This window comes from Phascolarctos cinereus, unplaced genomic scaffold, assembly GCF_003287225.1.
Source record: "Phascolarctos cinereus isolate Bilbo 61053 unplaced genomic scaffold, phaCin_HiC Scaffold_1;HRSCAF=81, whole genome shotgun sequence".
In the NCBI taxonomy this organism is placed as follows: Eukaryota; Metazoa; Chordata; class Mammalia; order Diprotodontia; family Phascolarctidae; genus Phascolarctos; species Phascolarctos cinereus.
Window position 1 is genome coordinate 190629222 of NW_027555514.1, and position 12856 is coordinate 190642077.

General features: G+C 39.8%; 1 protein-coding gene across 1 annotated transcript in view; it reads left to right on the forward strand.

Annotated features, from left to right (window-relative positions):
• YBX3 (Y-box binding protein 3) overlaps window positions 1–12856 on the forward strand; it is a 33988-nt gene that overhangs the window by 720 nt on the left and 20412 nt on the right. The window contains exons 2-4 of the mRNA XM_021001593.2: window positions 4075–4138; window positions 5115–5148; window positions 10066–10155. Of these exons, the coding sequence (XP_020857252.1) occupies window positions 4075–4138; window positions 5115–5148; window positions 10066–10155 (188 nt within the window). The remainder of the gene's footprint in view (window positions 1–4074; window positions 4139–5114; window positions 5149–10065; window positions 10156–12856) is intronic.

Consider the following 12856-nt stretch of genomic DNA (forward strand, 5'->3'; position numbering starts at 1 on the left):
CCCATTCCTCAGGTGAGCATACCCGGAACCTTCCACGTGCTCCTCTTCTCTATGTGCACCCCCTCCCCAAGTTCAAGTTCTTCGCTCCAGTCCGGCCCGCAGCTTTCCCTCCCCACCCCTACCCCCCACCACTAATGAGGAGAGAGAGTGTCTAAGAAAGTCTCGTGGAGGAGATTTTTAAGGAAGGTTAAGACAGGGAAGGAAGGGAATTCAGGTTCACCTTTCCGTAGGGAGGACGGAGGGCGTCTGTACTGGAGAAAACAGGAAGATTCTATTAAAGAAGAGGCAGAAAAGGGGGCATGTTTTCTTTGCAAGGTGCATGTGTCCGGTCCTGGATGCCCTTTCCCTTGTGGGATAGACGCCATTTCTTCTCGTCTGAGCCACGCATCTTACCGACAAAGGGGTGTTGCTTTCCTGTCGGAGAATCCTCCCTAACTCGCTGACACAAGCCTTTCCATCATCTGTTCTTACCCTTCCCCCCACAATGAGAATCCCACATTGCTAACCCTGTTGCGTTGGGCTTACTGCTCCTCTCCCGGCTCTCAGACCCTCTACTTTAGGACCCGCATATGGTTACAACTGCTGTGACATAAAATCCTGTTAATGCGGATTGTAATCAGCTTTATCCTGGAAGGGTTGGCAGGAAAATGGGTGAAATCTGTCGGTTGGACAGGAATAGAAATCCTTTAAAGTTTGGCCACATGGTGCTCCTCCCCTCCTCCCATCTTGTTACACCCTGTTGACGGTGTTTAGGGAAGGAAAGAACCAGGCAGTAATCAGGTGTGTATGCTTGCGTGTGGGTGGCGAATAAGATGACTAAAGGGTGTGTATGTGCTGTCATTCACTCTTTTAAACTCAAAAGTTTTTCTGTGGGTGTGAGATGCCTATGTAGAAAAACATACACCACTCCCCTGATACTTACTTTTCTGACCTGCTTCTAGAGCCATTAACGGGGTTGGGGTGGAACTGGTGAAAACCTGAGTAAAGAATGAAGGATTGGTGATGAGACTACCCCTATTCTGAATATTGCATTCACAGCATCCAGTGAACATCCATGGGATGTAAGAAAGCTTGATTAAGAAGTGAACAGCCTCTTGCATGTGCAAAAAAGGTCTTGAATGTAATTAATATTAATGGTATTTGATGTGCTTGAAATATGCCTTATTGAGAGATGACTGCAAGAAAGTATCCCTTTCCAGTAAGTCCTAGGAATTTGATGAGTATTTTGCTGGTCTCCCTACCTTATCCCCCATAGGGGGATAAGCCTCTTGGCTTCAGTAAACAAAACTTGGGTGGAAAAAAAAAGTGAGTGAAATCATTAACGTGGAAATCCTGCACATACCCACACACTTTTTTGGGGGGGGGCATGTGAAGATGATCTTCCCTGAATGGCATGAGAAAGGTGTGTATGTGTATTGGACTGGGAGAACTGGGTCAGCTTTGGGGTAGTTAGGTGTAGTTGAACGTACAATCTTTTCTCTAGCAATAAGGACCTTTCTTCCCCCCTCCACATATGTTGGATCTACTCTGCAGAACAGTATAGTGTTAGTGCTATGCTAGATGTCACCTAAGTTTCAGGCTGTTATCCTCTACTTAGTAGAGGGATAAAATAATCTCATAACCACAATACAAAATGTTCTAAGAGAAATGCATTTAAAAATAAAGTGTTCATAGATTCCTTTGTTTCTAATCTAGCCTTTAGTAGTAACCACATTTGCAAAAGAGAAAGTGGTGAATGAGAGGCTAGAGAAGGAATGTTAAACATTGTCATCTTAGTTGTCCTCAGCCTTCACTTTGAAAATCTGAATGCTGAGATGATTGCCAGTTAAATTAAGGACTACTTCCATTTATTTGAGGGAATTGGTTTGAATAGATGAATAGATTCAGACTAAAGGCATCTTTCCTTATGTCTTCAAACTCATTCAACTCCTCTTATTGGACAGTAGTTTATGCTTTTCCCCTGCTGGGACAGATGAAGGGGTTATTGGCTAAACACCACAACTCTAAATCTTTTATTGTAGGCATGGTTAGTAAATATGCTTAATCCTAGTCGTTGGATTGGTGTCATTCAGAATAAGCCTCTGATTCAGTGGGATTTCTATACAGTTTATGCATGCATGTTCATTATAGAAAGGCAACGTAGATCACGAAGACTTGGTGTGGTTTTCTAACCTTGATGCATTCTCACACTATTAGGCTTGGGATATAGAGTAAAGCGAGAGCTAAAAAATTTCATTTTGTTAAAGCTGTGACTTAATAGCATATACAAAATATTCTTTGTTCTGTATATTTTATTTGACACCTCATTTAAATGAGATTTCCAGACTTCTCAGTTGTTGAAATCACCTAGTACTTGTTTACATTGAGGACTACAGAATGAATTTGTCAAGTCTGAATTGGCACCTTTTTTGCCAGCAGAAAAAACTGGAAAAATAAAATCCTTTCCTCAGCTGCCTTTTAGGTTAGGTCAGAGGTATGGAGATGTCCCAGAGTGGAGGCAAAATTATTTCTTTGTTCTTCACTTAAATCCTCCTTTTGGGGCAGCTAGGTGACGCAGTGGATAGAGAAACAGCCCTGAAGTCAGGAGGACCTGAGTTCAAATCCAGCCTCAGACCAAACACTTGACACTTACTAGCTGGGTGACCCTGGGCAAGTCACTTAACCCCAATTGCCTAAAAAAATCCTCCTTTATTTTGTTTTAATTGAAACAGAAAAAAGTTTCTTTTCACTTAGTATTGTTGCTGATTCTTCCTTAGACAACCAAAAGTACAACTGCAAAAGCACACCAACATGAGCGTATTAGTATCAACCTGGTTGAAGTTCAGAGTAAAATAACAACTTGATGCAAATTTTAAGAAAATTAGTGATTTAGTACTGGAGTCCTGAATTTACAAACTAATACTTAGCAACTGTAAACTTTTCAGTGAGAAGTATGTAGATTAGTTATCCACATGTCAACTATAAAGAGGTGCTCTGTTATGATACTTCAGTCTTCCTTGTTCATTAAAAAGGATAATTCTCTCTAGGTGATAGTTTCACCTCTTGTATTGATAACTGCTTAGGTAAACTTGTGTCTGTGAGTCTGAAAAACATTTCATTCTGATGTATCTTCTGAATTTTAGTACTGGTTTGTTGAGGTTTTAGTTAAAATACAAATTTCCACAAGAGGCAGATTTTTGATGGCATGCAGAGTTGGTTTAAAAATCAGGCCTTGTGCCTAAGAGGAGTGAATAAATCAAGAGTGGAATAAAGTGACTGTTTGGAGGACAGGTTATCTTGCTGTAGTAATGAGCTACCTAAAGCTTGGTAAACAGCCCTGTAACAGGAAATTGGTAGTGGAAGAGGAGGAGTAGGGGATGGGCAGCAAATTTGAAGGAGTTCAGGAGGGAATATAATCTAATATAATCTTGTTTCATTTAGAAAAGGCCTGTTACATCACCTCTTAGTGGTTTGGGTACCAGGACCACACCAGGGCAAGCCTCAGTTCTGTTCTTGGTTTAAAGGCTCATTTTTTTTTTTTGCATTTTTTACAAGGCAATCTTTAAGTGAGTGTGATTTGAACCCAGGTCCTCCGGACTCCAGGGCTGGTGCTCTATCCACTGTGCCATCTAGCTGCCCCATTTAGTTCCGCATTTGGACAGCCCCCTCTCTGTTGCTGTGGCTGGGTTCTGCCATGAAAATGGGGCTGCTATGAGGCATTAATTGTATCACAAAATGAGAAAAGATAGATCTTGGTAGTTCCTCTATCTCTGTTTTATCTGACTGTATGTACTCTTGTACTTTAAAATCTTCAGATCCTGAACATAAAGAGCACTTTTCTGTATTCTTTTTCTAGTTACTACAATAATAATCCAGAATATTCTGGATAATCTTGAAATCAGATTTTATGCCACGAGCAAGGCCTACCCTATTCTCATTCTCTTTGCTCATTTTCTTCTATCTTTTGTCTTTAAACTGATAGTGTTTCATCCTGTGTGTGTTTGGTGGGTTTTGAATAATGCTTAGACTTCCGTTAATGGGAATCCTTATCTGTTTGTAGGCTATCAACTAACTTAATATCTGCTTAATCTTTAGCCACCAAAGTCCTTGGCACTGTCAAATGGTTCAACGTCAGAAATGGATATGGTTTTATCAATCGGTATGTATTTTAATTTTACAGTGGCTTCTGTGGTGCCACAAGTATTTTTTATCAGATAACGTTTATCTAAGACTTATTAATTAATGACTGTTAAGGTTTTTGAGTGCTATAAAACTATTGTTTTCTAGAAGAGGGAAGAATAAATTTAATTCTTCAAGTAGTCTCTGCAAGGAAAACTGTTTTAAAAGATAAAGTAGGGAGAAATTTTGAGGTGGAAAGAACTATAGAGGTTAACAAGTTCAACTCCCTCAGTTTGTATGGAAGGAAATGGAGGGAGGCCCAGAGAACTTAAATGACTTAATATCCTAAAACTTGTAGGGGCAGAGTTGGAATTAAAACCCAGGTGGTAGATTCAATATAGTATCTTGCCAAACTAGGTTGTCTTTTGCCCTTGTAGGAATTAGAAGGGGGTTTGGGGCTACTTGGAGTAGCACTGAGCATATAATATTATTTTTGACATTTTCTCTGTGGTTTCCCACCCCCCTCCTCGTTTGGGGGGGCTGTTTTGAATATCAGTGTAAGGAGAGCCTCACTCACAGCTGTGCCCTGTCCTTTTGACAGTCTCTGCCTTTGCTGAGAGAACAGACTGAGGCTCTGGTTACATACCACGTGGGATAGAAAGTGAAGGCAGAAGAGGTGTTTGTGTGTGTGAAGTGTTTGGAGTTGGGAACTTGTTCCACAGATTGTGTGAGGAAGCAAAAGGAATGTCAGGGTTGATATTTGGGGCAGTCTTTTGGTGTTAATTAGCATGAAGAGTATTAAGTCTTTAGGGTTACCAAGGGTAGGGTGATTCCTAGGGGACTTTGAAAAGACTTTTGTATGTTCTTTTACTTTAGAAAGAGGTGCTAAGTTATTTTCTTAGTTATTCTCTGGGGTAGGATCCTTGTTCTTTATGAAGACAATCTAAAAAAAAATCCATACTTAGTACTTGGCTTTTTAATTGTGAGATTTTTTTTTCTTTTCTTTCCTCCCACAGAAATGACACTAAAGAAGATGTGTTTGTACATCAGGTAAGAGGGATGGATGATAGAGCTGTGAATTTCCTAACTCAGAATATTATACAGCTTTGCATTTAAATAATGTGAGTTGAAGAACTCATTTGGGGTACTCAGCATTATCAGATTTTATTATAAATTGTGGAGGAATGGATAAAGTGGATAAATAAATGTCCCTATTTTGCTTTTTAAAGTGACTTTTTACCATCCATGATTCTTATACAGACATACCTTTTGAAGTTTTTGTCCTTGGCATAATAGTTTTTTCTCTTTTGCCTGTTTTACTTTACTGATAGTAAACATCCTGCTTTGATTTAACAAACACTTAATTGCCTTCCCTTTACATACTGGATACCGTGCTTGGCAACTGAGATATAAGGCAAAAACAGAAACAATCCCTGCCTCAATGAAGGAGCTTGATAGTTTTATGAAAGCTCAGGTTTTTAACCTCTGGGACCGTGGATGGATTTCAGGGGATTCCATTAACTTAGATGGGTAAAAATTCATCCTTATTTTTACAAATGTCTAACTGAAATTTAGCATTAGGCTCCACCAGACTACCAAAAGGGGTCCATGACACTGAAAAGGCTAAGAATGGCTGTGCTAGGTGAACACCTACACACAAATCCCTGCCGTTAAGGAGCTACAATCTACTAGAAGGAATGTACCCAGATATGTATAGTATAAGCAAAACTGAGGGAGAACACAAATGATGGGGACTACAGGAATTTGAGGGGAGAATTCTTGATTGATTCAGAGAGGCAGAGATGGAGAGTGGCTTTTGCAAATGGAGAGGGGTAGGAAGGAGATGAAGTGCAGGATTTAGGGAATGTCTAGTAGTTTGGTTTGTCTAGAACATAGTTTCTAAAAATGTCAGGCTTAGGATTTGCATCTCATCCTGTAAGGCAGTGGAGCTAATGAAATCATTAACTTCTCTGCTTCAGAATGCTTTCTTCTGCTTCTTAGGCCATTTTTCAAGTGTGAACATGCCCTTCCTTGTGGCCCTAACCTTGTATTTCCTCCTTAATCCTTTGCTGAAGGAGCCATTCATTCTCTTAGCCAGTTGGTTGATTTTTATCTATAGCTACAAGTGAATATAGTGGGAGACTAAAGCCTCAGTTCACAGTGCATATTTAGCCTTGTTAAGAAAGCTAGGAGTAGTAGTATGGTATTCTGGTTATGTGATTTCAATAAGTTGTGACAGGAGCATATCCTGTGGGCTTCATTTGAAAATAGTTCTAAATCCTCTGGTGGTTAAGACTAGAGGAGTAGGAATGGGCACAAAACATGTATCTCTTTGCTGCAGGTGATGCTTATCAGTACCTCAGTGGGACATTCAGGGTTTGGCTATATTTAGGACTGCAGAAAAAGGCTGGTCTTTACTTACTAGAAAAGATTTTTTAAAAGTTTTTATGTGGAGTGACGTGTGTCTGAAATGACTGTGTCCACAAATCTTTTTCTTAAGTCTATGATAGTAAGTAGGAAGAGGTTTAGTTGATTGGGACCCTGCTCTGGAATCAGGAGTCAGGACCCTGGGCAAGTTGATTGACCACTCAATACCTGAGGCTTTGGCTGGTAGCCCTACATCCATGAAATTTCAGGTCTGGACAAAAAAATTTGGAAATCAAAATATTGATTCACTCTAGAATCAGTTAGCCCCTTGTCACTATTGAACTGGCTGGTAATCCTCAGTCTTGGTGAGGAGGAACATCTGGTCTACTCTGCTTGGAACCTCCTGTTACCTGCACTTGGTTTGTTTAGCCGAACAGGTGCAAAATCCTGTCTTCTTTTGAAAGTTTGTGCTGCATAACCTGAGCTAGGCCTTCACTGTTGCTTGATAATTCAGGGCTGTGACAAGCATGGAGCTGATGAGACACTTGATGGGTTTAGCAAAGATCAGAGGTGTAGAAAAATCACAAAATATATCTATATATGCTGTCTCAAGCATATGCTGCCCCCTTCTCCCCATTTTAAGGGGTGGGGGAGATGATTTTATATTCTTGCTTTAGGCACAAAATTAGCTACTTGTGTGTGAGGCAATCAGATTCTAGCTTCTTAAACTGTACTGCAAAATTTTCATATAATCCTTTCAGTTTTTTCCTCTTGTCTAGGTAGGGCAATTAATCCCTCTACCTGCCTTAGTAATTTTCCTTGTCCCTTTCCGTTTTGTCTTCAGTTTCTTTTCACTGCCTTCTTCCCTTCTGTTCATGTCATATTCCCACCCCCCTCTTTTTAAGGTTTACCTCGACTCTGCTACCTCATTCATCTACCATCTCATTTCTTCTCACCCATCATGACCAAACCTTGGGTGAGGAAAAAGTAGTGTACACATGATATCCCTCCTCATATCCCTGCAGTCTGGCTCCTTTCAGTATCCTTAACCTCCTTGACCTCTATGTAGCAGTTGTCATTACCTGTTACCTCTTGAATATCTGCCTTCTTCTTGGCTTTTGGGATACTGTACTTGCCTAGTTGTTCTCTTCTGCCTCTTTAAAAGCTCATTTTTGTCTGCTTGTCTTTGTCCCATCCCAGTAAGGTGGGTAGTCCTTAAGATTCTATCTTTTTGCTCTCCCTGAGTAATCTTATTTACTCCCATGACTTCACTTCCCAGATCTATATTTATAGCTCTGACCTCTCTCCAGACTTCATAGAATCATAGATCTAAGAGTTGGAAGGGACTTCAGGCCCTCTAGTCTACCCCTTCTTCTGTTTTTCAGAGGCGGAAACTGAGAACCTTCTTTCCATTATCTGTACATTAAACTGACAATAGGACATTGTCACTGAAATGTCCCACTTTAGGCTGAATATGTCAAAATAAAGTGGTTTTAACTTGTACCCTCAAACCTTCTTTTCATTTTGATACAACTTTCTGTCTGGAGCATGACCTAGGTCTCCCCTGTTGGCAACTCTGATGGTACCTTGGACTCTACTGTTTCTGTTCCCTCCTTATCCAATCAGTTAATCCAGTATCATGGTCCTGACCTCTCCATTCATCCCTTTTTCTGTCCTATTTCTGTTACCCTAGTAGAGACTTTCATTGCCCCCTTTCTGTACTATCATAGTAGCCTTAGACCTGCAGTGATATGAGGGACAGTTTTCTTTGGCACAAACTAAATCATATCCTTGCTACTCAAAACTTTTAAATAATTTCTTATTGAATAAGCAATAAGTAAAGTTTAGATTCTTTAGGATGCCGTTGTGAGGCCTATTATACCCTGCCTTTACTTTTTAATCTTATCTTCCCTTTACAGTCCAGCCAAACTGGGTTACTTGGCATTCCCTTTATACACTTTCCCCTCTTTGTTTCTTTTGTTCTTCCTGTGCCTATGACTGGAGTGCTATCCCTGGCGTGCCTCTTGTTTGTTGAAAACCCTTAAAGGCAGCATGGTACAATGGAAAGAGTACTCACTGGCTTTGGAGTCGGGGGACCTGGGTTCCTTAGACTATCTGTGTGACCATAGGTCTGGCTGTAATGTTTCTTTTTGGAGCCATTTCCATCCTACCTAGAAACCTTTTATTGGATTAATTTAGTATGGCTTCAACCTACCCCCCAAGATCTATACACTGTAAGAGGTCAGGATCATAAGTAAATAAAGCACTCTTTGGAATTGTCTCTGTTTCAATAAGGAATCTCAAGTTCCCTTTCTAGTGTCCAGTCTTGATTAGCCTATAAAAATGATCTGATTACAGTGAATCAAAGTTGTGATTCATCCAGATGTGCTGAGGCTTGCCCAGTTTAACAGGAAAAAGGAACTAGGAGGCAGGGAGGGGTTGTTATTAGAATAGTAGCTGCATATGTATAAGCACACATCCTGTCTTTAATTGCTTCCCCCCCTCCCCCTTTGTGGGTGATGTCTCTGCCCTGTTGGCTAACTCTCTCTTCTTCTCCCTTCTACTCACAGAGAATAGGGGAGGGTCTGGATTACACATACTTAATCGCTTTAGAATAAGATTGGCCTAGTTGTATAGAAACTGGGCCTCTGTTACTATACAAGTTACACAGTAGCTCTTCAAGAGAGAGTTATAAATTATGTTTTCCCTTCAGTCTTTTCCCTTAAGGGCGGGAGGATGGGAAGGGAGTGAGAATTTGTACAAAAATAATGTTGAGCTGTTTCGACTTGTGGTTGTACTTTCATTATTCTGATCATTCAAGGGAACATTTAGGAATAGAAAGCAATGTGCTATGGTTAAAGTCAGGAGACAGGAAAATGAGACTCTCAACAAAATATTTAAATTGTGTATCATTTCTGTCTTCTCACTTTTCCCATACAACTTCTAAATGAATCCAAAGAGGTAGTGGGTTTTTCTAGTATTAAAATATTTTCTCAAAGTAACTTTTTAACCCTCTCTATTTTTTATTCCTCAGATTTACTCTTTGCAGCTTATTTTGAGTTGTTAGTTTGCTTTGCCTGTCTGATGGTAGATAGGAAGAAACTCCCCATTTGAGACTGTAGTATCCTCCCCTAATACATACTTTGACCCAGCACTGTTAGAGGAACCTTCATTCTAGCTGAATAAATCACCAGGTACAATTTTAACAGGCTATGTGTGTAGCATGAAATTCTCTCACTTTAAGAGGCAACTTGAGGATGTTTCTCTATCATAGTATAGATTGCATTTTTTTTTTTAATAACAGGAAAAATAAATTTGTCAGTCCTGGTTAATATGCCTACCAAGTTGAATTTTAAGACTAAGAAATAATATGGCATTCATTTTAAAAGCTTATTACTTACATGTTAACCTTTTAAGTAAAGCACTGCCCTCTTTATTAGTATGTCACTTTAGTTGAGGAATGACAACTTTTTAAATGTCAGTAATTACTGATGTTCTTTAAAAAAATGGTACCTTTTTAGAGAAACAGTTTGGGATCATGGGAGCAAAAAAAATGGGGACCAGGTTCTATTGATAAGTTTTCTCTGTTTCTCTTAACAGACAGCCATCAAGAAAAATAATCCACGGAAATATTTGCGTAGTGTGGGCGATGGAGAAATTGTAGAGTTTGATGTGGTTGAAGGAGAGAAGGTAAAAACAGATTTATTGTTTGTGTCTTCTGTTAACTATATGTGATACCTTATGGTCTAACACAGGTCTTTATACTGTTTTCTTGTCCCTTTTGCACTACCTTCTTGGCTAGAGTAGGATGATTTTAATTATTTGATCTTAACTTCAGGATTTGGTTTTAGAGAAATTCTAGGTGGGATAATGTTACAAACTGTATCTTGTGGAATAATCTCCAAAACTAAGGTGGTGGGTTAGAATCAGGCATAACAATGGAACCTGGACTGTGCCCTAGGTCTGGCCCAGCCCTTTTGTGGAGTAGCACTGGCTATTTTATTCCCTGGCTGATCAGAGGTTTTGGATTAAGCACATTTGAAACTAAAGCAGAACGTAGAATGTTCATCCCCGAGGAACAGGAATCAGCCCCCTTCTAACTTCCATCTGTTGGCCAGTAATTGAATTGTCTCCTCTCTGTTCTATCCCCTCCTCCAGACCCCCAGTATCTTTCCCACATGCATGTGTAAATTGGGTGTACTTTTAATCCCAAGCTAATCTAACTTGAGAGTTGACCTGAAAAAAGAAAGAATGATGCAAAGATGGAATAAAATGTTGTAAGTGATGAATCTATTGTTACCATTCAGGTTTTGATTGTGAAATCAGTTAGATACAAAGCAAACAAGAATCTTGGTAATAGTGAAGGACTGGCTGAAGATTCTGGAGAATAGCCAGACTTTATGTGTTGATTTCTGGAGGATCTATAGCAGGGCTTCTTAATCTTTTTCAGACTTCTTAGATAGTTGCTTGAAGCCTACAAAACCCCCCTCCTAGAACAATGTTTTTACATGCATAAAATACATAGAATTACCTAGGAAATATGTTTTTATTGAATTACAGTTATCAAAATATTGGCGCACGGGGTGGGGGGAGGATTTTATGAATCCCTGGACTATAAGAAGTCTTTGCATGTTACTGAACTGAGTTTTTTTCTACAAGTATGTCCTTTTTGCTTAGTTTCTTTCAGTCATGTCTCACTCTTCATGACCCCATTGGGTGTTTTCTTTGCAAAGATATTGGATTGATTTCCCATTTTTTTCTCCAGCTCATTTTACAGGTGAGGAAACTGAGACAAACAGGATAAAGTGACTTGCCCAGGGTCATACAGTTACTGAGTGTCTGAGGCTGGATTTGAACTCAGGAAGATGAATCTTCCTGATTCTACGCCCAGTGCTCTATCCAGTATTCTACCTAGCTCTCCCACATTAAATTAGATAAAGCTTTTTTTGCGCTTACTGAGGGTTCAGCACTGTGTTAAGTGTTGGAAATCCAAATTACAACATCCCCCCCCCCAAAAAAAAACCCAACTGTCCCTGACCTCAGGAAACTTATATTCTAATTGGGGAAGATAATACTTAAAAGGAACTTGAAAGGGTGCAGGGCTAGAATGGGGTAGATAGGAATAAGGTAGGAAAAGTAGTTAGAAGATAGAAACAGAGCCATGTTGGAGGTGAACTTCTTGAATCAGAAAAAGCCTCACATAGGATGTGGCACCTGAACTGACCTTTGCAGAATGCTAGGGATTCTGAGAGGCAGAGACGAAGGAGGGGATTAATTCTAGGCATGAGGCACACAGTGTGCAAAGGAACAGAAACAAAGGATGAGCTGTCATGTGTGAACAGACAATTTGGCTGTATAGTAGTGTATGTGAAGGGAATAATATATATTTAGTAGCCAGGCTGTGAAAGGAGCAGGACACTTACATGCTTTTAGAATGTCATTCAGTTGTATGGAGGATGTTTGAAGAGACAAGAGACACCTGTTAGTACTCTAGTTTGGGGCTTAATGCCCTGAAAGAGAGGTGGTAGCTATGTAAAGAGAGGGGTTGATACAAGAGATATAAAGAAAACTAGAGCTATCCAAAAGTAGAATGGTTTGCCTTGGAAGGTGAAGATAGTAGCCTTCTTTTTTCATGAAAGACCAAAAAGGAAAGATGGGGTATCTAATTGTCAGGCATGTCAGAATAGTGATTTATAGCCTTTTCAAGTATGCAGACCCCCTTTTAATGTCAAATTTTGTAGGTGCCCTGTGATCATACTATGTACTATTGCTCAATTATGAAATTTCACAATGACAAAGCTGTACTAAATTAAGGAAAAAAAGAAAAAGAAAAGCAATACATTATTCTGTCTGTAGAAAGCATGTTAATTTGAGTCTGTTTTTATAGAGTTCCACTCATTGCATATAAATTCAACTCCAGGGGTCTCTGCACTATAGGTTGGGAACCACTGTTGGAGGAGTTATTGAATTAGATGACCTGAGGTCTTTTCTAACTCCTGAACATCTGTTATGTTTGTGTGTCACTTCACAATAATGTGAAGATTCTGGTTCCTTTTGTAAGACAGCTGAAGCTCAGAGGTCACCTAACCTAGCCCAGGGCAAGAGGGTGAGATGTGAGTCTAGGTCTCAACTGACTCCACATCCAGTGTCTAATAGGCACATTCCAGGATGTAACTGTCCACATGTTTTAAAACTATTGTTAATTCAGTTCATAAGCAGTTAACCCATATCATCTACATATCCATATTAACTTTTTTTTTTTAAAGGCAATTGGGGTTAAGTGACTTGCCCAGGGTCACACAGGTAGTAAGTGTCAAGTGTTTGGTCTGAGGCTGGATTTGAACTCAGGTCCCCCTGACTTCAGGGCTGGTGCTCTATCCGCTGCACCACC